This window comes from Phlebotomus argentipes, unplaced genomic scaffold (genome assembly GCF_947086385.1).
Source record: "Phlebotomus argentipes unplaced genomic scaffold, Phlebotomus argentipes genome assembly contig_6, whole genome shotgun sequence".
Classification (NCBI taxonomy): Eukaryota; Metazoa; Arthropoda; class Insecta; order Diptera; family Psychodidae; genus Phlebotomus; species Phlebotomus argentipes.
This window is the reverse complement of record NW_026776145.1, coordinates 2,298,356-2,320,988: the sequence shown is the minus strand read 5'-3', so window position 1 is coordinate 2,320,988 and position 22,633 is coordinate 2,298,356. Positions and strand designations below refer to the sequence as shown.

General features: G+C 42.2%; 8 protein-coding genes across 9 annotated transcripts; 4 read left to right on the top strand and 4 right to left on the bottom strand.

The window, feature by feature from the left end:
- Window positions 1-104: 104 nt before the first annotated feature.
- Window positions 105-2,268, bottom strand: LOC132265106 (adipose-secreted signaling protein). The gene is made up of 2 exons (XM_059765604.1): window positions 1,968-2,268; window positions 105-708 (listed from the first exon to the last, which is right to left on the bottom strand). Exons 1-2 carry the CDS (start codon window positions 1,990-1,992, stop codon window positions 182-184), a joined length of 552 nt encoding a protein of 183 aa, XP_059621587.1. The 5' UTR covers window positions 1,993-2,268; the 3' UTR covers window positions 105-181.
- Window positions 2,269-2,360: 92 nt separating this feature from the next.
- LOC132265121 (biogenesis of lysosome-related organelles complex 1 subunit 3) lies at window positions 2,361-3,217 on the top strand. Its single transcript, XM_059765630.1, has 4 exons — window positions 2,361-2,542; window positions 2,617-2,751; window positions 2,813-2,922; window positions 2,992-3,217. Exons 1-4 carry the CDS (start codon window positions 2,479-2,481, stop codon window positions 3,109-3,111), a joined length of 429 nt encoding a protein of 142 aa, XP_059621613.1. The 5' UTR covers window positions 2,361-2,478; the 3' UTR covers window positions 3,112-3,217.
- Window positions 3,218-3,283: 66 nt separating this feature from the next.
- On the top strand, window positions 3,284-4,879 carry LOC132265114 (eukaryotic translation initiation factor 1A, X-chromosomal). Its single transcript, XM_059765616.1, has 2 exons — window positions 3,284-3,623; window positions 4,379-4,879. The coding sequence occupies exons 1-2, from the start codon at window positions 3,420-3,422 to the stop codon at window positions 4,619-4,621; spliced, it is 447 nt and encodes a 148-aa protein (XP_059621599.1). The 5' UTR covers window positions 3,284-3,419; the 3' UTR covers window positions 4,622-4,879.
- Window positions 4,880-5,303: 424 nt separating this feature from the next.
- Window positions 5,304-8,149, bottom strand: LOC132265101 (uncharacterized). The gene is made up of 3 exons (XM_059765589.1): window positions 7,918-8,149; window positions 6,547-7,005; window positions 5,304-6,239 (listed from the first exon to the last, which is right to left on the bottom strand). The coding sequence occupies exons 1-3, from the start codon at window positions 8,044-8,046 to the stop codon at window positions 6,075-6,077; spliced, it is 753 nt and encodes a 250-aa protein (XP_059621572.1). The 5' UTR covers window positions 8,047-8,149; the 3' UTR covers window positions 5,304-6,074.
- A 926-nt stretch (window positions 8,150-9,075) lies between these two features.
- On the bottom strand, window positions 9,076-16,315 carry LOC132260327 (myogenesis-regulating glycosidase). 2 transcript variants are annotated; one of them, XM_059758373.1, is made up of 7 exons: window positions 15,638-16,315; window positions 15,403-15,580; window positions 13,675-13,763; window positions 12,347-12,512; window positions 10,047-11,595; window positions 9,580-9,984; window positions 9,076-9,354 (listed from the first exon to the last, which is right to left on the bottom strand). In XM_059758373.1, exons 1-7 carry the CDS (start codon window positions 15,883-15,885, stop codon window positions 9,218-9,220), a joined length of 2,772 nt encoding a protein of 923 aa, XP_059614356.1. In that variant the 5' UTR covers window positions 15,886-16,315; the 3' UTR covers window positions 9,076-9,217. The 2 variants fall into 2 exon arrangements, with proteins under 2 accessions (XP_059614356.1, XP_059614364.1); XM_059758381.1 differs by lacking the exons at window positions 15,403-15,580; window positions 15,638-16,315 and adding an exon at window positions 13,851-14,388.
- An 859-nt stretch (window positions 16,316-17,174) lies between these two features.
- On the top strand, window positions 17,175-18,304 carry LOC132260380 (uncharacterized). Its single transcript, XM_059758450.1, has 2 exons — window positions 17,175-17,645; window positions 17,702-18,304. Exons 1-2 carry the CDS (start codon window positions 17,439-17,441, stop codon window positions 18,302-18,304), a joined length of 810 nt encoding a protein of 269 aa, XP_059614433.1. The 5' UTR covers window positions 17,175-17,438.
- Window positions 18,200-19,962, bottom strand: LOC132260348 (cell cycle checkpoint control protein RAD9A). Its single transcript, XM_059758406.1, has 3 exons — window positions 19,810-19,962; window positions 19,198-19,744; window positions 18,200-19,138 (listed from the first exon to the last, which is right to left on the bottom strand). Exons 1-3 carry the CDS (start codon window positions 19,841-19,843, stop codon window positions 18,319-18,321), a joined length of 1,401 nt encoding a protein of 466 aa, XP_059614389.1. The 5' UTR covers window positions 19,844-19,962; the 3' UTR covers window positions 18,200-18,318.
- A 30-nt stretch (window positions 19,963-19,992) lies between these two features.
- On the top strand, window positions 19,993-22,107 carry LOC132260358 (putative Dol-P-Glc:Glc(2)Man(9)GlcNAc(2)-PP-Dol alpha-1,2-glucosyltransferase). Its single transcript, XM_059758418.1, has 4 exons — window positions 19,993-20,412; window positions 20,479-20,655; window positions 20,722-21,216; window positions 21,286-22,107. Exons 1-4 carry the CDS (start codon window positions 20,254-20,256, stop codon window positions 21,829-21,831), a joined length of 1,377 nt encoding a protein of 458 aa, XP_059614401.1. The 5' UTR covers window positions 19,993-20,253; the 3' UTR covers window positions 21,832-22,107.
- Window positions 22,108-22,633: the final 526 nt, after the last annotated feature.

Below are 22,633 nucleotides of genomic sequence, written 5' to 3'. Positions count from 1 at the left end.
AGTGTCGCTGTCATCGCAAGGGCACCTAAACTCGTCGAAAGATGACCGCCCGGGAATTTTGGCGGGAGATCCGCTGAGGTTATCACTGGAATTCTCAATTTTTCTAATCGTTCTCATTTATTGGCGTAAAACTCGTAAAACCTACGTAAAATTTACAGTCATTGACTTGAAATTTTCCCTCTCAATCGCCTTCCTTTTCTGGGTCACCTTGCGAGGAGAATCCTTGCCAATCGGAGGCCTCGGACTCCTCATCTGCCTCAATTCCCACACAGTGAACCCCATTCCTCAGCATTGGCGTGCCTTTCCCACGCCCCAGCACTCTGGCACTCAGCACCAGCTTCAACTTCTCATCAGTATTTTGTACATTGACCAGATGCAACTCTTCTCGCAACAGCTTCTCTTTGTGCGCCATAAATTCTATCTTCAGGTCAAAATGTCCCTTCATCTTCCCGGAAAACTCTATGAATTTGCAATTGACATTGGGAATTGTTCTCTCATCCCTGGCAATGGTGATTCTCTCTCCCGAGAGAAAGGCGGGCAACACATTCGTGGGCAATTGCAGCTCCAGCAAATACCGATGATTTATCTGCAGGAAGCCCAGGTGAACTGTGACAGCATCTTCTCCACTCTTCTGATATCCAATACTGTTGTCCGCCTCGAGATTCTCTTTGATAGATCCATCAAAGTGCACGTGATGAGGACAGTGTTCTGGAAATGCATGTAAAAAAAAAGCCTTCAATCACGTGAATACTTGGAAAAATATCAAAATCAATATTGAATTTATGTCTCTGCACAAAGTATAACTGAATAAGAGGCGTTCTCTGTGAAACTTGGCTGATTCTCGCTGATTCCTACAACCGAGAGCGATAATGTGGGTCAATTCTGAGGGGTTTGTCATTCATCACCTTCATGTACATTGCCAGTGACTTTCACTCCACGCAAATTTACTCGGCACACCGCCAAAAGATGCCATCAATCAATCAACTACGCTATCTCTTGGCCGTGTTTCTTTATCAGAAAGAAGTAATTAATTGTTCTCATCAGATTAAATTACTGTTTTACGAATTATCACCGCTGTAAACCTTATCACACTTGCGTGGGAGCTCTAAAATAAGTCGATTCAGCGTGGATAATTCAATGATCAGTCTCACACGTCGTCTCAAGTGGAAGTACTCATTTTCGAAAATATATTTGAAGAACATGACCTTTTTGATAATACTTTTTTAGTGCCCCTCCCACTCAACAGTTCCGCTTATTTGCATTATCCCAAGCCTCTATTTAACCACAATCCTCAAGATGCAAATTTGTCAAATTGAGTTAATCAATTAATCATTTTGTCCGCAGTAATTTCAACTCAAAACCATTTGAATGCAATACAAAGAGTATTGATACGCCTTTTCGGTGATTCTCTTCACCATTTCCTCTCCGAATTGTCGGAAAGAATCAGCAAATTGATCACATGTTTATTTTCGCGCTTAGCCCACGGCCAAGCCGACAGTTTTTGACTCTCCAATTGAAGCCACTAACGAGATAAACACCATCGAGGCTGTGAATTCCCCAGTGAATGAATCTTGATAGCAACTGATAGGGCGTTTGATAAGAGAATGTCATTACATTAGGTTTCGCGCAGTGCACTATATTTTCACATTTGCTCAGGCATTTGCTATATTATTTACATACCACGCCGCAGTAATATTATACAATTGTGTACTGTTCCACAGGGGATCCGCAGGGTAGTGAGGAGAATTCAAGTAGGTGAAAAATTTGGTTTTTGTTTGTGGGCAGAGCAAAGAGAGGAATTCATTTGAGAAATATTTGCACAAGCCGTAAATTCAACACTTCATTTATCTTGTTTGATATTTAGCTAGTATTTTAGGCACGTTCTTGCTATTTTCCCGTTCTCTTGAACTTGGATTTATTGATTGGAAAATATGCCGATGTTCACGAATTTCTTGAATTGGAAATACCTGAAGACGTTGATGGGGAGCTCATTTTCCACTCAAGCGGAAGTCCTAATTGACTCTTTTCCCGGCGGAAGTGTATAGGAAGTAGTTGTTTATCAGTAAATTTACTCAGGAGATTAAAAAGAAGCCTCCAGAGGGAATTAGCAAGGCTCCTTAGAAGGATTCAGTCCGCTCATAGTCACAATTTTGGAATGTAATAAATCACCGCTAGCTTGTTGCAATTTCACCGAATGACTAAATAGACAAGGCATATAATTGCTCCCAACTCGAAATAGCACACAACCGACCACGTTAAAAAGCAAAATTCAACTGATTTATCTTCAATTATCACAGGTTGTGAAGTGGTCGAAAACACAAATCAGCTGATTTTGACAATTGACGTCACGCGCGTGTGCAGGTTCTTGGATATTCGACTAGTTCTCATCCCTTTATTTACGTTTTTGCTACAAATTGTCTTTCTCTCTGGGAAAATGCACATTTTCCTCTCGTGATAGGCCCTAGATTAGTATATATAATGACTGACAGCAGCAGCAAAGGCCCCATTGTGATCGATGGTGAAGCCATCGAGTCAGATGATGGTGATACAGTGATAATTTTGCCAGCGTCAGCAATAACCCCAAAGCGCTCAATATCCATATTTTATTATTTGCAGAAATCGTCTCATTCTCCAATGCATACCTGCCCATCCAGACCGCCACGGAGCTGACTGAGTCTTTTATGGCCTCTGGGGTGTCTTCGCCTTCGAGGTCAGACCCCCAATTCTCGTCAATTCTGCACAGGAAGCTCTGTAAGATTCCTCTGCCGGATGTGTCGCAAGCACGCCAATTAATCTATTCGGGTATTTATAGATGAGAGAAATGAATTGCTGTGGCGTCATATGCACTGTTTTGTACAGACAACACTCCTTGGGGCGTCAAAACAAATTATCGCTGCCGATCAGCAGTTGCTGAAGAGTCAAGTTAGTCTCAGTGCACGAGTAGTTTGTTAATTAAGCAGAAATGTAGCGTTTGTTTTGATTCCTTTCCAGATTATTCTGCAATCAGTTGCGACGGCTGTGAAAAAACTCAATTCTGCGAGTACGCAAGTTTTAGAGCGCGTTCGGGATATTGCCACATCGAATTTTCTCCCTCAAATCAACATTTCTTAGTACACAAATCTATTCGAATATTCTGTATACTCCTGAAAATTTGTTAAACAAAATATTTTTGACGATTATAAAGAAAATCAAGGGGAAATTTTTGTAAATATATTGTTCATCTCAATTTAGACCAGTTCTTTCTTATTCCGCCTCTAGAGGCCTCCCGAAGCGACTTGCTTGCCAGCACTCCCATTGACGTCAACTGGCAAGGCAAACCCACATTTTCGTGAGAGTGACTCAAGGCAAATTTTCTCCATTGTTTTTTTCACGAGATTTCCGTGCAATTGTGAGCGAACTGACCAAGTGAATCGCAAGAGATGCCGAAGAACAAGGGAAAAGGAGGCAAGAATCGCCGTCGTGGAAAGAATGAAAACGAATCCGAGAAGCGAGAGTTGATCTTCAAGGAGGACGAGCAGGAATATGCTCAGGTGACAAAGATGTTGGGCAATGGCAGGCTGGAGGCAATGTGCTTCGATGGCGTAAAGCGACTGTGTCACATTCGTGGGAAATTGCGGAAAAAGGTGAGTATAGGAGCCCCACGGGGGCGTTGAAACTGCGTCGTGAAAGTCCATGGGAAGAAAGATGGACGCGAGAGCCACGAGCGCATTGGCTGATTTGCATTCGTGTTTTTACGACGGGCAATTCGTGAAATGCCAGCCACTTTATTGAGCGTCTCCATGGCTGAAAAGTTGTCCAATGTCCAAGGTTTTCCTCCCTTTCAATCGTGTTCTGGCAAAATCGGTGCCCCAAGATTGACTTCTCTTGCTTTTAGGAGAATTCTTGCTGGAAGTTTCTATGATTTGGCTTTCGGAGCGCATGAGTTTTTGGTGCTGTGACGAAATCACGGAGAGCGCAAAATTACCCTATAAAATGAATGATCGCATGAGTTAATGTCTGTAGATTTGTCCTCGGATTTATGATCCTTTTTTAAATAACACGGATCACACAACAAAAGAACTTTATGATTTATTACCACTGAAAAATATCTGATTTTAAATAATTTCCATTTCGATAATAAATATTTTCTGGAATTTATATATAGAAAATGTAATTATTTTCTTTTCAATCGACTGAAAGAAATTTTAACATGCACATATTTGAAAAATCATGCAATTGTCATTAGACTTTTTCGTGAATTTTTAGATATTTTAGAATCATCGTGTACTTTTCTGTGCATGTCAATCAACTATTCAGTCACGAATAAAAAGAATAAATCAATGAATGTTCCGCTCCAGTTTCCCAAGCTCTGTTATTAATCGCTTCTCTCGCTTTGCAGGTGTGGATCAATCAAGGCGATATCATTCTTGTTGGCTTGAGAGACTATCAGGATTCCAAGGCGGACGTGATCCTCAAGTACACACCGGACGAGGCCAGGAATCTGAAGACCTATGGCGAATTCCCCGAATCCGTGCGCATCAATGATACAATCACATTCGTGGAGGATGGCTTCGATGAGGATATTGAATTCGATGATTACATCAGTTCCGAGGAGGAAGCAGACTCTGTCGATGCCATCTGATTTCCCGCCAACTAAATTCTGCTCGTAGGTAACTCAGAATGGAATGTGAGAGGAGAGGTAAATATAAAGCACATTTGGATCCACTAATCCCAAAAATTACTCGTTCTTCGTGCAAAAGAAGTGTATGGACGTCCAGCTGGATTTATTGGATGAACCCTGGCTGCTTGACTCCAGAATAGAGATGATTTTTCTGTTGTCATGACAATGTGTCTCATTCTGAAAATATGTAAAAAAAAACAAAAAAATGCACCAAGTATTGCGAAGTTCTTTTTCTATTCTACGTTTTGATTATTGATGATTATTTGTAAATTACAGCAAAATACACTATACATACGGATAATGACTTTTAGGAGAATTTTGTTAAATCTGTTTTATTTCGCTCTAGAAATTATATCCTCATTGCCGGTGATTTTTCTCACAGAGAATCACCCAGAGAGGAATCCTACTTTGTCAACTATTTATCAAATATATTCCTAGCGATTTTCTTTTTTAAAACATTGGTGACTATTGAATATTATGTATTGAAAAATAAACATGAAATAAAGGAAATATCTTAGTAAACAGAGATGAAAGTCTTTTATAAACCACGTGCAACTGAGACCAATAAAACTAAATGAATTGAGTGGATTTGTCTATGGCTTATTGAATATTCAATTTATGTTAAGACTCATATTGATTTTTTACGCAAAGAATGTATAAATATTTTAAATAAGACTTTTATTAGTTATTCCACTCTTCACTGGCACCAAGATGGAAATCTTAAAAAGTTTTAACGTTTAGATTAAACTTCGATATTCATCGTTTTCTCCAAAATGTTCCACAATGCTGAACCATGGAACAATTAGTGTCTGCTCTGCCACAGATTATAACAATTAGATTCCTCAAAAACCTCTGTCATCGCCTGTGCTGTGGCATTGTAGTGAATGCGAAAGGCGTTAGATGTGAACTGGGGGTAATATTTCATGAACTCGTGCCACTATTCAATTGAGGAGTTCGTTTGCGGTGCCTCCGTCGTGACCTCTTGATCCCTCCTTCCTCGAGACTGTGGTGAATCAACACCCACTGGCGAGCGTCTCAGTGGACGGAAAAGTGACTTTAATTCTTATAATTGGTAACATTGGTAATGATGGTCGATTAATCAATTACTTGTTGGACATTTGAGAAGAAACTGACAAAATGCCTTGTTTTACGGGCACAATAAATATTTTTGTGTATATTTTCGTCCGCTGGACATCTCTTTATTTATCTCTCTCAAGATCATCTGCCATGCGGCCCATAAGACACTCACTAATTGTATTGACTTTTATTAGGCGGCAAAGGGGAGGGGAGTTGCGATGAAAGGGTCAGCGACGAGTTACATATATAAATTATGGTGATGGAGATTCCAGTGTGTATGATGCGAAATTGGATGGAATTAGTGTTGGTGCGCGCGGTTCAGGCGAGGGATGGAGGCCTAAATTGCCAGAAATTTCGTGAGGCATGGCAGGGTGGCCAGGAGGATGAGCAGGGTGGTGCTGAGGGCGCCGTCGGGGCGACCAGAGCCGCTTCGGCACACCTTCCGCACGTTCGTCGTCGGCAATCCGCGTCTCTTGAGCAGATTCCGCACGCTCTGGATGTCCTGTGGAGCAGAGATTGGTTAATCATGAGATCGCCAGCTGGGCAGAATGTTGAAATGCGTCATAGGTTTCATTTTAATGCTCAAGAGTGTTTTAATTTGTCAATAAACTCGAAATGAGATCAATTTAATTAGGTTTCAATATATATTCATATGGCAGACTGAAACCTTGACCAAATGCAGTTCTGCATAAATTTCGCTATTATAGAGTTCAGCTCTTAAATACATATTCAGAAGAACAGAGAATCATGGCTGATAATTTTGAACACTTCTTCCAGTAGTAGAACATTTTGAGAGTATTTATTTTTACCTCCAGAGTGAGGGTGTTGGGCTGTCGCGACAGAACAATGGAGAAGAGTGTTCCGGTGGGGAAGTGTTGGCAGAAAGTGAGCACCAGGTGATCCCCAACGGCTTTCATGACCTGCACAGTGCCACTGAAGGTGCCGTGCTCCAGCTCAAAGGGTCCTCCGCCCTGGGGCGCCGTCGTGATCCAGAAGCCTCGCCGCGAGGCATTGAGACGCATCGTGTATTCAAGTGTTTTCTCGCGCTCATCCCACACGAGCCTGAGGTAGCGGAAGTTCTGTCTGTTATTCCTTCCCCGGTAAGTGCTCCCGTAGCCGTATTCCCCAGGTCGCGGGCTCCTCTCCGTGGTGGTCATGTCATTCGTCACCTCAACCAGATGGATTACCACGCAGGAATTGTACACCAGCTCACGCTCCTCGTTGTCGTGATGCGTGTAGATCTCGCTGCCGTACCACAAACCCATGATCTGAGGATTATTCCAAGAGGAGTTATTACTTAATTGGCGCTAATTGGCCTGAACTTGTGGGAGATGCTGATACTGGGCAAGGCATGGAATTTTTTGAGGAATTTTACCCAAGGGTGTCACAAACACAACCACTTATTAGCGAAATAAATAAATTGAATAATCATATTGCCATCTGAAATATGTAAGGAATGAAAAATTGACTCTTTTATTTTTCTCTAATACGATTAATGTTATTACGCATATGTAAATTATTACTATACAAATTATGTTCTGAGTTGATAATTTTGATGAATGGGAATCTATCTTTCCAAATACATGTATTCAGATGAAAAACCGGTAATGTTTATGAAATAATGAGTTTTATCTCTCGAAGTTCACTTGAACTGATCTACATAAACACAAATATAGGGAAAGCATGAAATCTCAGGTCATGCTCTGCGATTAATCATGTAAGACGATTTTCTGGAAGCTTTGCTTTACATAGATTAATTTCAAGTTCGTTTTCCCGTTACTTCTAATATCAATAGGTATTTTAGATGATTCTCCCTTAGATTCTATAAATTTTATACGTTTTCAGTCCGATCTTTATTAGCACGTATTTTGTCTACGTTCCATTTCACTAAAATGTATTGTTTAAAAAGTCTGTCACTATCATTATAATCATAACTTCCCATAATGTACTTTTCCATTACATAAACAAAGTTTTTGTTCCATGGCAACTATCAGGAATTATCCTGAATTGGGGGAACACGCCCTGGGTGGGAATTTTAACTGGGATTGAGAGCGTGGATACAATTGAAAGTGAATGGCAAGAGCCAAGTGTTGTCCGGAAGTTGAGGGCGTCAATTGCTAATTCGGTGGCCGAAAAACATCACTGTGAGCTCTTGAAAAATATTCCAAATCACTACCCACTTGCTCGAGATCCAAGTGGCTTTGTGGATTGAGTTCTTGGCAGTGCATTGGTGATCCCGTGAACTCGTCATCTGCCATGGCCAGCATGGCCAGGAAGCAGGGCACAATGAGGCTGATCACTGACTTCATTCTCACGCTCTTTGCCAATCAATTTGACTCCACTTTCACATTCAAGAACCCAGAGAACAGCACACAGAACGCTGAGACGACTGCTTCCAATTCGCGCCGGAGACTGACTAAAGCCGATCCGCTGCGACGCTCTAGTTTTATTGAAGGGGGACCAGGAAAACACCCGTCCACTCGCTGGCGAACCCTCTTTGTCTGCAGGCAAATGAGTTCGTTTCTGCGAGTTTCCTGTCCCCTCCTTTTTGTCGCGCTGTAAGAAGCACTAAAATTTGTTTTCATACCATTTTTCCTTCGTACAGGGACGATTTTCCCACTTGTTGGGCTTCACACGGAAAAACCGTAGTGAAGATTCCTTTTTCGTACAGGTCAGAGTATGACCCACTTTGCCAGATGGACAAAAGTGGGCGCGATGAAGCCACAAATGACGCTCATATTCTTGAATTCTCACTGAGACTAGGAAGGTGGGAAGAATATGGTAATAGAAAGTGCAAATGCGTGGCAAAAAGCAGGTGTTTTCCACCCTTAAAATAATTGGAAGGAAGGTCTTTTTTTGCATATACCCATTTTGTTTGGAAAACACTGGAATTGCCAAGTGATAGATTAATCAATATCATCCATATACATATGTATATTTGAGAAAAAATGTATGGAAGAAGTATAAAATTCTCCTTTATTTCCCACTGTTTCATAATAGTGTATTTACATACCTACTTATAAAGCTTGTAAATCCCTGGTTTTGGGGTGAAATCCATTTCGTTTTCCATTTTTGGCGCCAATTTGTCGCATCCCAGCTCTGTAATGTCTTGATTGCAGTTTAACGATCCAGAGCGGGCGTGAGGGGACCTCACTTAATTGCAGGGCAAATTTGCAGACCCTGATGAAAGTGTGATTCAGCCAGGCAGATGAATGCAATTGAGGAAGCCTTAAGACATTGGAGAGGAAACACTTCCCACGCGAGAGGCGCGATTAATTGAATAAGCGCGAGAGAGTGATTTCAGTGATATTTAGAAGGGAGGAAGAATGTGAATCACATTTAAGCTGCTTTTCAGATGTTTTTATTTCTTAAAGGATGTTTTGAACAATATCACTAGAATCAACAGTACAATAGTTCGTCATTAGAGCTAATACACAATAAAAGTGGGAGTAAAAAGTGAATATCTACACATGAATATCACTAGAATCTCGTATTGTCGGGCATTTTCATAAAATACGCTACTTTATCCTCAGGAACTCGATAGTTATGAATCCAGCGACTTCCTTTCCTCAGGGATCCATCAATGCCATCCTTCCAGACGCCCTGGGGCAGGTAGACTGTAAAAGAGAGCAGAAGTCATCATGTCTGAGTGCTCAATGAATGATCATGAGTGAGATTCTCAGAACTTTGGGGGAAATCAACAGCTTCAAGCTGTTTATTATTCACGCCATGAATCTTCTTAATTACTCGATTGATTAGTTGATTCAATTAATCTTCATGTTTTCAGTTATTCTGCGAAGAAGTGTTTCTTACAGCGCGTTTCTTGGTTCTCATGCACTAACCTTCTCTCTGAACTTGTCCCTTCTCGAGGATCGGGGCCACTATGAGGTTTTCACCTATAGAGAATTCATCGTTGACGTAGAGACAAGCTGTGTCTTGAGCATCCAACATCCAGAGCGGCCTGATGAGGGGCAAACCCTCATTCATGGCATCGCTGAGGTATTTCTTGAGAAGCGGAATCACAGCTTTCTGCCGAATGAGAGTCAGCTCCTTAACCACTTCCATCACGAGATCACTCTTGTACTCAGACGGCAAGTGAGTGAAGCGGATCACGGGCAGGAAAGTAGCGAGTTGCATCCAGCGCAAGTAGAGTTCCTGATCCGGCAGTGGAGGTTCGTTCATGGAATAAAAGGACACAGTCTCGTTGGTAGCCGATGGCGGGAGGAGGTAGTCACCCCCGATTGGACCTAAAGAAATTAATTAACGGAATTAAAAAGAAGACTAAGTAATCCAGAATTGGGCAATATACCTGGCATTATGAATGGGTAGCCAATGATGCCGTAAGTCAAGGCACTTGTCACCACAGTTTTAAGCCCGTCCCAGGAAGAATTCACTGGTGGCAGACTGACGAAGGCTGGTGGTCTGGGAACGGTAACGGCACTGGACACTCCAATCAAACTGATGACTCCTTCGAGGGCAGTCGTGAAGATGGTTTTATATTGGTCGGGATTGTACAGCGTCTTATTGCACTGATAGTAGTGCGGCATGTTCTGAGATGTTCCAAAGTCCAGATAGAATCCGTCAATTTTGTAATCCTTCTGTATTTTTTCTAGTTTCTCAATAAGCCAGGGAATAGATGCGTTATTAGTGATGTCCAGCACACCTGCACTTGCCACGCTTTTGTATCTTGTGAGGGCAGGAATGCTTCTTTCCGACTGGCGTTCGTAGATAAGCAACTTCTTCGCCACGGATTGTGCAAAGTTGGCACTGTCTGTGCTGATGAAGGGCTGCACCGAGAAGGCAATTCGAAAGCCACGACGATGGAGAATCGTCACAGTCTCCTCTAGATTGGGGAATCTTTCAGTTTCCAGCGTGAAATCTCCGATATGCTTCTGCCAGAACTCATTGACGAGAACATGGCCAAGTCGGAGAAATCCCAGGGCAATCACTCGCTCAGTGTAGTTGTGGATTCCGTCAGCAGTGAGGCTCTTTCCGCCTGAAGATGGGATTTGCCAGACGGGCTCCTCCAGCATTGAATGCACCACATTGATATCGTGCTCCTTCAGCCCATCCCAGAGACTCTGCTGAGTCATCTGCTGATGCAGCTGTCGCATGTTGTCACTGGTGCAGATCCTGTAGCTCAGCTCTGGCAATGCCGTGAGACGATTCACGAAGGCGAAGTGATCGTGTTTAGCGCGGAAGCACATTTCTCCTGACTTGTTATCGTTCATGCTCACATAAAGAGGCGTCTTTTCATCCACTTGAATCGCCACTCCTCTAGAACTGATGAAGTAGCGCTTCAAGGCGTTGCCCCACTGTTGCCTATTTGCGTCCCCTGTGATGAATGGGGCGAATGAGAAAGACTCTGTCTCCAGTGGCCAATTCCCGCCCCTGGTCAATCCTCCTCCGTACCAGTGTCCCTGTCCCATAAATGACTCATAGCAATCCGTGGGCAGGACATCCGGCGAGAGCGATTGCCAGCGGATGGTGTAGCAGGGGACTGTTGGACTGAGCTCCCGGAAATTGAGATACATCCTCGCTTTTCCGTCCCACTCCAGACAGACACTCCCATCGTCAAGGGTGTTGTTGGTCAGACAGTGGTACGCTTTGTCCGCGTGTATGGTGGTTCCCAGGCGTCCGGTCACCATCAGTGTTCCCTTATCGTTGTAGATCCCAATAACTCGCTGACCCTTGTTAAACTTCACTCGATCAAAATAGGAGCGCGCCAGGATTTGCTGGTTGTACATAATATAGGCATAGCCTATGAGGAAGACGATGATCAGGAAGAGACATGCAACGAAGGCCTTGATCTTGAAGTCTTTCGATTTCTTCTTCTTCCTCAACATCGACGGGAACATCTGTGAAAATAAACAAAGGATTAATTAGTTCAATTTTTGTCTGTTATAGATTGAATTTTTGGTTTCGTTTATCCTTATTATGCTTATAGCATAGCCTGAGCCTCTGATGTGTAAAGGTCACACCAATATTTCCAATGCCAAATAAATATGCATTATTTTTGCGGAAAATTTTCTAAGGTGAGTGTCTTCTGAAAGCACTCTAAATTCAATAAACAAGAAAGGTCGTATGAGGTTCACAACAAGAGGTCCATGGAGCGAAATCTTATCACTTATCACACACGTGCTAAGTCCTCTAGTATGTATAAATTGCATTTAAATAAGAGTTGTACAATAAACTCTCGGCAAATGATTGTATTAACACCACAAATATTTTCTTTTCCTTCAAAAGGCAAAGTGTAATACGAAAATGATTTAAATTGCGTACCGCGAATACTTGTTTTTAATTTGCACAAAGATCACTTTATCACGGAAGTCTGAAGTGGAATTGTCACTAAATCAGTCTTCCTGAGGGATCATTAAGGGTTCAAATAAAATACGAACTTCTACCACTTTTATCTCCGGAATGTACAGTCTCTCACCACGCTCTTCCACGCAATGTTTTCCCATATCATTCCGCACTTGCAATACACTGATCGCTTTCAATACTGGTGAATATTTATGATTATGCAAACAATAGGCGAGTGGAATCGGGGAATTTCCAGATTGCGCCAGATTCTAGTATTTTATTGCGTGGGAAAGTGTCTCGACTCACCTGAATCTTCTCCTTGAGCAGCGATGCCAGGGAACTGGCGCTGGTGATGGAGTTCTGAGTGGTGACACTCTGACTGTCGAACTCGTTGGCGATCATCTCCTTGTCGTTGAGTCTCAGGGCGGGCAATGGGGCGATGGAGGAGCGCCTCTTTGTGCGGAAGATGTACCTGCAGACGAATCAAAAAACACCTTCGTGGATAACTAATCTCAGACACTGACTTCCGAATCTACAGCAAATCCGCGAGTGTTGGTCTCCAGCGACTGAATTCAATTTAATTCTATTAAATTGCCACTTCAGCAGGAAGACACTCGTATTCGCTGGAGTTTCACCACACAATTCCGCCTGGCCACGAAAACAAGTCTCTCGCGCGGGAGCGCTTTCTCAGCCCTGCTTCGGACGCAATCGGAGATTCACTGACGAGTCACCTGACCCAGAGACGCCTCAGACAGAGCAAAAAATCTCCGCTGGATCTGCTCCACTAGAAGATTCTTTCTACCGCGCGTCCGCTAATTGGCCGAGTGGCGTATGGATTTAGCCAAAAAATCATGGTTCGTTTCGCACCCAAATTATCCGAAGCTTGCGAGTTTGCTGGATGTATTAACACCACGTGGATTAACGCTATGCCAAAAAATTTCATGTTTACCTTAATGGTTTTTCGATCAACTCTCGCGAATTGAACTGTGAAACTGCGTGGCACGAGATTAATTCATCGACTGAAACTGAAGAGACTTCGATTCTTGAATTTTTACATGGACAAAGCTGAAACGCGCTTGTGTGTTTTGTGCGAAGGTAATATTGCAATTCATTGGTTGATTGAGTCTCAAGACAATTTTTGTATAACTCAATAATGAAATATTTACGATAATAAAGAAGATAAAGGACTGATTTGAAATCTTCTTTATAAAACAAATCTATCATATTTAACAACAATTTACTTTTGCCAAAAATGTATCATAAAATTTTTACCTTCAGAGTTATATAGTATTTCTAGCATACGCACTTCAAAATTTCATGCTCAGAACCATCACAGCTAAACCAGCTTTAATTAAAGCTTTAGAAAATTGCGCAATGTGTTTTTAGCTTTGAACAGATCTATTGCAAAATTGCCCCGTTTTCTAGCACACTGCGAAATCTCAAACATTCTACGCGTAAAATATTTTCTTTCTTTTTCACTGAACTGATTTCAAATAAAGTCACGATTCTTATCGGATAACGAAGCTTTAGCACTGATTTACGACGTTCACGTCTCATACCAGAAGTGATTGAGGGGCTTTCGAATGGGCTCAATCTAGATTTCTGATTTCTCGTCCCGTGACCGATCAACTTACTTCTTCGAAGGCTTCTTCTCCTCATCTTCGGAAGACTGCTCTGTGTCTGGCTCAATGCTGCACACCATCGACTCGCCGTCGTCGCCAGCCTGGAATGATAAGCCCAAGCGGGAGGATATCAGCGGAGAGAGGCTTTCGTGGGAGAAATGGAGAGATCAAGATGATTGATTTGACACCTGTCGCTGCTGCTGCAGGTAAGCATGGAATCTCTGGAGGCTAATTTCACTGCCACTGTGATACTCATCGCCAGAATGACCGGACTCCTCAGGCACGCCATCGTACCTTTGATAGAGTCCCTCATGCAGATTATCGTCACGATTTAATCCGTCATTGCAACTAAAACTCTTTCCGTGTGTCTTTATAGTGCCGTCCATATTATCCGAAAATTGGCTGCAATCAGAGACACGATTTGGATGCAGCGAAAGTCTATTGAATTTTCCCAAAATACGCGATTTCTTCTTTGTTATTTTACACTAAATCTCACTAGAAAAGACGACAGTCTTGTGCTACTGTTTCCCGGGACAGATAGAAACTGATGAAAAGCGAGTTGTACAGAAATCCCAACGATCATTCCGTCAACCTCTCGCGACTTTTATCACAGCAGAGACAATGAATGTTAATTAACGAATAATTGCAATTAAACTGCACAGCATATAGGAAAGTTTTCGTGTCAAACTCTCACTCTTTCATCCAAATAGATGTGATAACAGTGACTGCGAGTCATCAACTGAAGAGTCACTCTCTCAAGAGAGACACTGAAGATTGGTGCAGAGAGGAAAAATGGCAAATTTTTATATTGTGTGCTCAACTAATTCACTTTTAGACCATCAAATAGAGGGTGATATACAATTTCCAGGAGAGAGACTATGTAGAAGACAAAACATCTCATACATTTTATCACGGAATATTTTGACTAATCTGAAAATGAGAAATTCTTACGAAATCATATGAGTTTGGCGTAAAAAAAAACTCCACATGAATAACATTAGCGGATTACCGAAATGCTTTTGAGACATCCTGTCTGGAGCGCTTTAGATAACGCCACTTGAGTGCCAGTCTCCCTCATTCTGTTTGTTTATCAATTAGTTCGTGTTATCAGTCAGTCTTGTGTGTGATTGAAAAGAGCGGAAAGGCATTGCACACCTCTTGCACAATTCATTGGCTGTGATTGGAGAAATTTTTAATGGATTTCCGTGTGTGAAGAATATCAGCGAGAATCGAGTGATTTTTTTTACCTAAAAAAATATCCTAAACAGAAAAGATTAACCGGTTAAAGGCAAGAAAACAATTTAAATAACAAACATTTTTTAAGCCGTGATAAACGACATATTCCGATGAAGCATCTAATTCACTTTGCAAAGCTTAAAATTTTCTAAATAAGATTCAACATAGGAAAATTCCGGACATTTAAATTGAATGATCATTTTAAGAGAGGAATCTTTCTCTCTCTCTCAGTCTCTCTCTCTCTTTGAGGGTGAATTCTATACAGTTTCTCCCGTGCGACTATAAATACTTAAGTCAATTTGCGTGTGCTTGAAAGCTCAACAATCAGTCAATTTGGCAGTGAAGGTACAGCAAAGCTATTGCTCGTGAATTGCTTTCAATTGCTTTCAGACGATTGCGTATCTTATCGATGGTTTTTGATGAGCGTGTGACACGGATGGTGATTTATGGAATTGATCTCATGATTGGGCAGAGAGAGATAGTCCAGTTTCACTTCAATCATACCTTTCTGCTTTGCTTCTCTCGCACTTCCTGGGCAGCATCGTGAACGGCTACGAGAGCTTCGAGATCTGCTGCATTCAGGGTGGGCAGAGAGATGGAGTTCCTCCTCAGACCGCGTTTCTCTCCAGATTCCATTTCCTTCAGCGGGCCAGGATTCTCATCATCATCACTGGTGACGTTGCTGCAATGGAAATAATATCAGTGCACTGAACTGCTGGCGAAAGACAATGAAGCAGACCCTGATTTGTCCGATGACTTGGCAGCTCCCTGTTCGTCTTGGGGTATCTTTATGTACAAATGATTTGCATGGCTTCTGCGGCCCATGAGTGTTCTCCGACGATGTGACTCCTCACTGGACACTGTGTCAGCACTGCTCCCCATCGCTGTGGCTGAACTACCGCCAGCAGCCTGTGCATCGTCATCTGCCCACGGAATATTTTCAGTATTTAGGCCTCCAATTGCACCTCCTCCCTCGCTCTTGCTCATCTCGCCGCTGTCTTAATTGTCAGAATAGTCCGAATGGAGAAGGTAATTAGCTGGAGCTCTCCTTGACACACTGGACGCACATTCCCGTCAACTGTTCACACGATCTCGCGCCACCGAGACAGGGAAGTTCGCGATAAGATCCACCACTTAATTAATATGCTTGCTTTGCTGTTTAATTCCAGTCATTGATTCACTGCCACGCACGTGACTTTAATCTCAAGAGTGTCTGGAATCACTGGTCGCAGCCAGATAAGGCCATGAACTGTCGATGACTTCCTGACAGACCTTCGCTTCTGGGGATCACCACCAAACTGATCAATCCACTGAACTTTCGCGATGATTGCACTGTGGCCAGGAGGGTCCGACTGGCTGGACGGTTTGGCTGAAACTGTGACTGCCACTCTCGCGCACCTTGAGTCTCACCTGGGCTCATCACGTTGGATAACTGGCCGATTTATCACTTATCGGTTCGTGATAACAAACCTCTGATGAAATCACACTCGCCATGGTCAGAATTTTGTGTCTGTTCAACACACCCAAAAAAAAGTAACCTTCGAGGGAGGATTAGGACCATTTTAGTGTCACATTGGGTCATTTTTTGCATTCTTCACGTGAATCTTTCTCGGCCCAGAACTCATAGTTCAATTTACCGCGCAATTTACCATTTTCCAGATCGCATAAAACTCACATGATCGGCCGCAAATACGATCAAAGTGGACAATTTTGTGGTTTTCTAAGGCATTTTGCACCCAGAATTAGATCACTTAATACGTCTCGATGTTATCAAGACGTTCAATAGCAGTGAATTGAATTTTACCACTCCTCATTTGCATTCTCAATCAATCGCTAACAATTTGTGCTAACACAGTGTGACTTTTTGCAAATAGTCTCACCATTGATTACCTCTCCTTTGTCAGCCAAAAGTAACACCCACACGCGCGAAGGCACTCTGACTTGTATTACACCGTGCGATTCGATTGATGACATATTTTTTACTGCAAAACTTCTGTTAATTAGGTTGCGATAAGGGTGAAGAATTGAGGTCTAAATTTCCTCGCACGCAAAGACACCAATCTGCGACTTCCAAATATTTGTGCTTCTCAGTATAGTTTTTCCAGTTCCTCATTTTCTGTTTGCTGACACATTCGTCACTTCAGCAGCAGAAAATTCTTGTCGCAGATTAATTAAACCACGTAGTGAAGTTTACATTTTGCTTTTCTCATGTGGAAAAATAGAATCATAAAATGATGTATAAGCAAAATATCACGCACACATTTGCTTCTTGATTGCGTATAAATAATTGTGAGCCACATTCAGCGCAAAATATTGTAACTGCTGTGTTTAACAGAATAATATTGAAGATTAATTATTTATTGGATATTTCCAGTTAGAAATATATTTCACATCTTTCGAAGCGTGTTGAAGAATTTACATATTCTCTAAAATTTCGTTACTGCCGAATTCAATGTTTACTTTCTCAGCAATCGTAGCATTCCAGACAAAGTTGCTCTTTTATCTAAAACTTCTAAGAAATTTTCTAGTGAATCTTGAAAATGGATCGTTTGGTCAAATTAAACAAAGCTTTAAGCTCTGAAACTTTTGGATTAAATCAGTGCATTTGCGAGGATCAAGATAAGAAAAGGTCGAAGAAGAAAGAAAAAATTCTTTTGCTATATTCGAGGCATGCATTGGAACTGAAGACAAGACAGAAAAGACTTGACGAGAAAAACGAGCGCTTTTTAAGCATATTGCTGAAAACGGTACTGTTCTTATGAAATTGAAATTATGATGAATTGTCGATTTCTTCCCTTTGCAGCGCGCCAGAGTTGACGATCAGACTATTGAGAAAATTCCGGACAGAAGACCTCCTAAGAAGACCGAGAAACAACTCTATCCGAACTACTTAAAACCCGAGGATAGCATTTCAATCAACCGATGCCGCAGGAAGATTTACCTTGAGTTCAGCCCAGACGCAAAATCTGAACAAACTTATGGAAGACTCTCAGTTATTCTGCTGTTCGACTTGGCTCCGGAAACATGCAAAGTTTTTGTTGAGTACATCACTCGGGTCACTTTCCAGCACGCTCTTCCCGTCACGCGAATCTACACGGAACGATGTCTTGAATGGCTGATTGTTGATCCCGTGCTGGGCAACCGCCTGGATCACTATCAGATCCCCGTTAATCACGACTACGCTGGGACACTCTCGGCTCTCTATATATGCAGCAAATTCAGCAGAGGATCCTACATCAGCTTCGCCATAACATTCAATCCTGTGCCCCAATTCGATGGTCGCCGCCAAGTGTTTGGCTATGTTGTTAAGGGAGCAGAACTTCTGCAGTACTTAGAATCTCTGGGAACAAGTCGCGGGTATAAAAGAGAAGATCTTTACCTCAATCGATGTGGCGTTGATTTTTAATAAAGCTACATATTTTACTCGCTGTCCGAGTTTTCAGCAAGTATCTGGCTTTTTCCTGGTATTTTGGAGCAGTGAAAAGTGGCCTCGAAGCATCTCCTGAAGATCCTTCGCGCCTTCAACTTCTTTATATCCTCCTCTGTCGGCGGAGACGGTGGCACACTCTCATCCAAGTCTTCTTCCATTTCCATAGAGAGATTCTCCTTCGACAGGCTCAATTTCCTCTTGGCATTGTCTGTCTCATCTGTGTCCTTTTGGAATACTATGTCATAGGAAGAAGATCCAGTGCTCGGATCCTTATTCTGCGTGAGAATTGACGGACTCTCGGCCCGGCCATCTTCATTCATAACGACTTGTGGTGGATTCCTGTGTAGGATGTCATCAGGAGTGGAACTGGTGAGAAAATCCTGTCTCGAATCTTCCAATGTGTCTGACAATTGACCTTCTGCTTGAATTGGTGGCCGTTCCAATTGCTTCTCAGCCCGAGGTCTCTTTTCCGGACACAAGGATTGCTCAATAGGTGAGGTTTTAGGACGCTTATTCTGAGACCTTATAGACTGGTCGTTTGGCATCACCTCAGAGTGAATCGCATCATCATAAGTGGACATCATCGAGTCATCATACGTCTCTTGCTCAAGAGTTGACATGAGGAGGCTTCCCCTCACTGGAACCTCATTCACTGTTATGATAATAGGCCTGCCTTCAGTCTCAAACTCAATCGCTACATTACAGCCCGCGCTGACGGCTTCAGCGAGGGTCAGGAAAGCACGAAGGCTCTTGAAACAGAATGTCAATCGTGTTTCCTGTTTTATTGAGTAGGTTGCGAACTCGCTACGACTGAAAGGTATGAGATTATTAATTAATATGACCTGGGAATGAGTTGTAATCAGACTTACTTCACTGTTACAGTCGTTCTCGCCACGGTTTTATCAACAATCCTGTCGTCGATATAATTCTTCACTACGATTCCTTCTTTCGACACATCCAAAGTGAGCTCCGTCTCCGACTGGGTCATGATGTTCGAAAAGAGATTCGCATGGCAAACAATCTTGTTCATGATGTCGTCACGGTGGAAAGTGGCATCCAAAGTCTCCTGCTCTAAGATTGGCACATACATATTCCTCACTTTCTCCTCTGCACACCTCAGCCGCAGAGTCAATCTGGCAGTTTCCTGGTCCAGCCTGAGAGTGCACACTTCCACTTTCTTTATGTGCCGGAATACGGAGAGGAGAGACTTGAAAGATACTCGACACTTTGTCTCGAAACTGGCATTTGACGGGGTGATTTGCTGAATATATTCTAAGAAGAAGCTCTCAGCCAGATGAATCTTGGCAAAGGAGGAGTGTGATGAGTTGACTGTGCGCAGGGACAATCCTGACAGTAAGGCTTCCAGGTACAAGTCAGAACCAACTTTGGCCAGATTCTGGAGGATCTTGTGGAGAACTGTAAACAAAAACAGTCATGAATGCAATCGGGATTTTGGTTGTTTTACACTGAATTTATCTTACTTCTAGTATTGGTCCCGTTCATTGAGCACTTCATTGTGTTGTAACACACGTAATTAGCCGGAAAATTTAAAAATCTCTTCACAAAAAGGTGATTTTCAGAGAGGTGAGCATTCTTGCGAAATTCCACTCTTCGAGGTTATGTGACTTGACGAAACATGTTCGGCGGGCTTTTTCTCGCGATGACATTTCGTTCAGTTTTTTTCTACTGTTATTGTTTGCAGACGTGTGAAGCTTAAATTCACAATTTCTTCTATTTTCTTAGAAAATAGAGTAGGGAAAGTGATTGTCTTCTCATAAATATCTCAAATGGGAATTGGTTATTCATACTGAGATTGGAAATAGTTGTTAAATGACTAGATTTTTCTGTAAGAGCAGCTGAAGAGAGCCGGCTATCATTAGAAGGTTATGTTGTTATGTTGATTTATCCGGAGAGAAAAGCTGAAAATGAGAAAGGATTTGTTTTTCCTGGCTGGAGGAATAGGAATCTATGCCGCAATCTCACTCTGGCTCTTCCATAGAGTCTATGACACCACACAATTGGTGATAGATGAAGAGTTCCACTTGAGGCAGGGAATTCACTATTGCAATGGGAATTTCTCAGTGGTAAATATTCCTGGTGATTGAGTGACTTTTCCAGGACTTGATGCTAATGGCATTCTGTAATTTCAGTGGGACCCTAAAATTACAACCTTCCCAGGCTTGTATGTCTACTCCACAGTGCTTCTCATGCCTTTGGGACTCTGTGAGGCATACTATCTTCGACTGGTGTCCTTCCTGGCTTCCATACTAAACATTTACTGGATGTATGAGATCCGGAAGGGGATTTTGCGAGGAAAGAACGTGAAAGTGAGCAAAATCGTTGAGTTCAAGCTTTAGGTATATTATAACAGATGTTGTACATGTATTTTGCAGAATTATCCAGCATGGGGATATGCTTTGGATGCCTTGAGTCTCTCCATCCTTCCGCCAATGTACTTTTTCACTTTCCTGTACTACACGGACGTCGTGTCAATCAGTGCCACCCTGGCCATGGTGCATTTCTCCCTTCGGAGGCAAAATAAATCAGCCGCGACGGCGGCTGCTGTGGCTGTTCTCATGCGGCAGACGAACATCGTGTGGGTGGGAGGTGTCTTTGGCATGAACGTTCTTGATAAATTGGTGGAAAAGACATTGAGGAAGAGCGCGAGGAAGGATCCCAACTACATATACTCCTTCAGTGACATCCTGAGTGCCATTGGCTTTTACCTGAAGAGACTCACCCAAATTCACGTTGATGTCTTCCCCATAATTGGGCAATTTTGCGGATATCTCTTTGTGATGGTGGCGTTCGTCGTCTTCGTATGGATTAATGGGTCAATTGTAGTGGGCGATAAAAGTGCCCATGAAGCCACACTTCATCTGCCTCAGGTGGCACTAGCATTTAATGTCTCTTCAATGGCAAAATATTAATTGACCATAATTTTCTCTTCCCTACAGATTGGATACTTTGCTGTATTTGTCACTTTCTTCGCTAGTGGAATTCTCCTGATGAACTTGCAGAATGTTTTGAGGAATGTTTTGAAAAGATGGCACGTTACACTCCTCCTGGGTCTCTTCTTCCTGCTCGCTGTGAAGTACAACACAGTAGTTCATCCTTACTTGCTCGCCGACAATCGTCACTACACTTTCTACTTGTGGAACAGATTCTACGCGAAACACTTAGCAAGGTATCTAGCAATTTCTGTGTATGTCTTCGGGGTGACAAGCATTCTCGAGTTGCTGGAGGGTCAGAGTGCAGGTTACAAGCTAATTTACTTTGCATGTACAATTGTATCTATAGCTCTGCAAAGTATGATAGAAGTTCGCTACTTTCTAATTCCATTCCTTATCTTGCGACTTTCGCATGCGAAACCAATGAAATTTAGTTCAATTCTTCTTGAATTCGCATTCAATATCGCCATTAATATCATTACATTCTACATTTTCTTCACGAAGACTTTCTATTGGAGTGACTACGCAGAACCACAGAGGATAATGTGGTGAGAAAAGAGAAAAAAGAGCAAAGATGCCTGCATTCCTGGCTCTCTGTCTTCCCGAGACGTGTTCTTGTTATTTTTGTGGGTTGTTTTGATAAGTACAAGGAAGTGAGGCGTTTTCCGCCTCCCATTGAGACCCCAACCTTGCTGGCCTATTGTTTGCACTTGGTGTTTGTGTGTGTACGTAATGTAATAAAAAAAAGGGGGCGATATCAATCCAATCTTTTCCCTTTTGTACCCCAAGCATGTGGATGTTTTATCGAATGAATCAATAAATCAAAACTAAAGGTAATTTATTACACTCCTGCACACCTACAAATTACACGGATGAGACACAATGAGGAATAATAATGTTCAGTCAGTGAGTATAAAAAGTTTTCTCACACTTTGGGTGAGAGACGCAATGGCGCAAGGACATTTGCTTTCTGCAATGTTCAGAAATTGGATATCTTAAAGTGAGAGCCTTCGTAAACATTTTTTCAGCAATCGTAAAGTTTTATACGCTCAAATTCACTCGATAATTCAAGAGAAGACATAAAGAGGAGAAGAAAGTTAGACTTCTTTACTTTGTTGTATTTTAATCAGATAAATTGTATCTGGGCTTTTTGGATAAGTTTGTGACTTCTGTGTTTAGACAATGGAGAAAATTGAGAAGATGTAATTATTAATTTTACGATTTGCTTCATATAGCGAGCTGTGCTCATTTTTCGATAATTTGGATTGACGACAATGTCCTTTAGGTTCCGTGCTGTAACAAATAAATGGCGTTGGCAATTTTCGACGACCTTGAGCATGCATTAAGCAATGCC

Excerpts from the sequence above, each read along its gene's own strand:
- LOC132260327 (XM_059758373.1), bottom strand. The coding sequence starts at position 15,885 with ATGAGCAAGAGCGAGGGAGGAGGTGCAATTGGAGGCCTAAATACTGAA. Across the intron at positions 13,764-15,402 it reads GAGAGAAGCAAAGCAGAAAG|GCTGGCGACGACGGCGAGTC; the intron begins GTATGATTGAAG and ends TTATCATTCCAG. Across the intron at positions 9,985-10,046 it reads CTACCCATTCATAATGCCAG|GTCCAATCGGGGGTGACTAC; the intron begins GTATATTGCCCA and ends TAATTTCTTTAG.
- LOC132265101 (XM_059765589.1), bottom strand. The coding sequence starts at position 8,046 with ATGAAGTCAGTGATCAGCCTCATTGTGCCCTGCTTCCTGGCCATGCTG. Across the intron at positions 7,006-7,917 it reads GCCACTTGGATCTCGAGCAA|ATCATGGGTTTGTGGTACGG; the intron begins GTGGGTAGTGAT and ends AATAATCCTCAG. Across the intron at positions 6,240-6,546 it reads CCAACACCCTCACTCTGGAG|GACATCCAGAGCGTGCGGAA; the intron begins GTAAAAATAAAT and ends TCTGCTCCACAG.
- LOC132265121 (XM_059765630.1), top strand. The coding sequence starts at position 2,479 with ATGACTGACAGCAGCAGCAAAGGCCCCATTGTGATCGATGGTGAAGCC. Across the intron at positions 2,543-2,616 it reads AGCCATCGAGTCAGATGATG|AAATCGTCTCATTCTCCAAT; the intron begins GTGATACAGTGA and ends TATTATTTGCAG. Across the intron at positions 2,923-2,991 it reads AGCAGTTGCTGAAGAGTCAA|ATTATTCTGCAATCAGTTGC; the intron begins GTTAGTCTCAGT and ends ATTCCTTTCCAG.
- LOC132265114 (XM_059765616.1), top strand. The coding sequence starts at position 3,420 with ATGCCGAAGAACAAGGGAAAAGGAGGCAAGAATCGCCGTCGTGGAAAG. Across the intron at positions 3,624-4,378 it reads GTGGGAAATTGCGGAAAAAG|GTGTGGATCAATCAAGGCGA; the intron begins GTGAGTATAGGA and ends CTCGCTTTGCAG.
- LOC132260358 (XM_059758418.1), top strand. The coding sequence starts at position 20,254 with ATGAGAAAGGATTTGTTTTTCCTGGCTGGAGGAATAGGAATCTATGCC. Across the intron at positions 20,656-20,721 it reads TGCGAGGAAAGAACGTGAAA|AATTATCCAGCATGGGGATA; the intron begins GTGAGCAAAATC and ends TGTATTTTGCAG. Across the intron at positions 21,217-21,285 it reads CCACACTTCATCTGCCTCAG|ATTGGATACTTTGCTGTATT; the intron begins GTGGCACTAGCA and ends TCTTCCCTACAG.
- LOC132260380 (XM_059758450.1), top strand. The coding sequence starts at position 17,439 with ATGGATCGTTTGGTCAAATTAAACAAAGCTTTAAGCTCTGAAACTTTT. Across the intron at positions 17,646-17,701 it reads TAAGCATATTGCTGAAAACG|CGCGCCAGAGTTGACGATCA; the intron begins GTACTGTTCTTA and ends TTCCCTTTGCAG.
- LOC132265106 (XM_059765604.1), bottom strand. The coding sequence starts at position 1,992 with ATGAGCTCCCCATCAACGTCTTCAG. Across the intron at positions 709-1,967 it reads CTCCCCATCAACGTCTTCAG|AACACTGTCCTCATCACGTG; the intron begins GTATTTCCAATT and ends ATGCATTTCCAG.
- LOC132260348 (XM_059758406.1), bottom strand. The coding sequence starts at position 19,843 with ATGAAGTGCTCAATGAACGGGACCAATACTAGAA. Across the intron at positions 19,745-19,809 it reads GAACGGGACCAATACTAGAA|TTCTCCACAAGATCCTCCAG; the intron begins GTAAGATAAATT and ends TTTTGTTTACAG. Across the intron at positions 19,139-19,197 it reads AGAACGACTGTAACAGTGAA|TCGTAGCGAGTTCGCAACCT; the intron begins GTAAGTCTGATT and ends CATACCTTTCAG.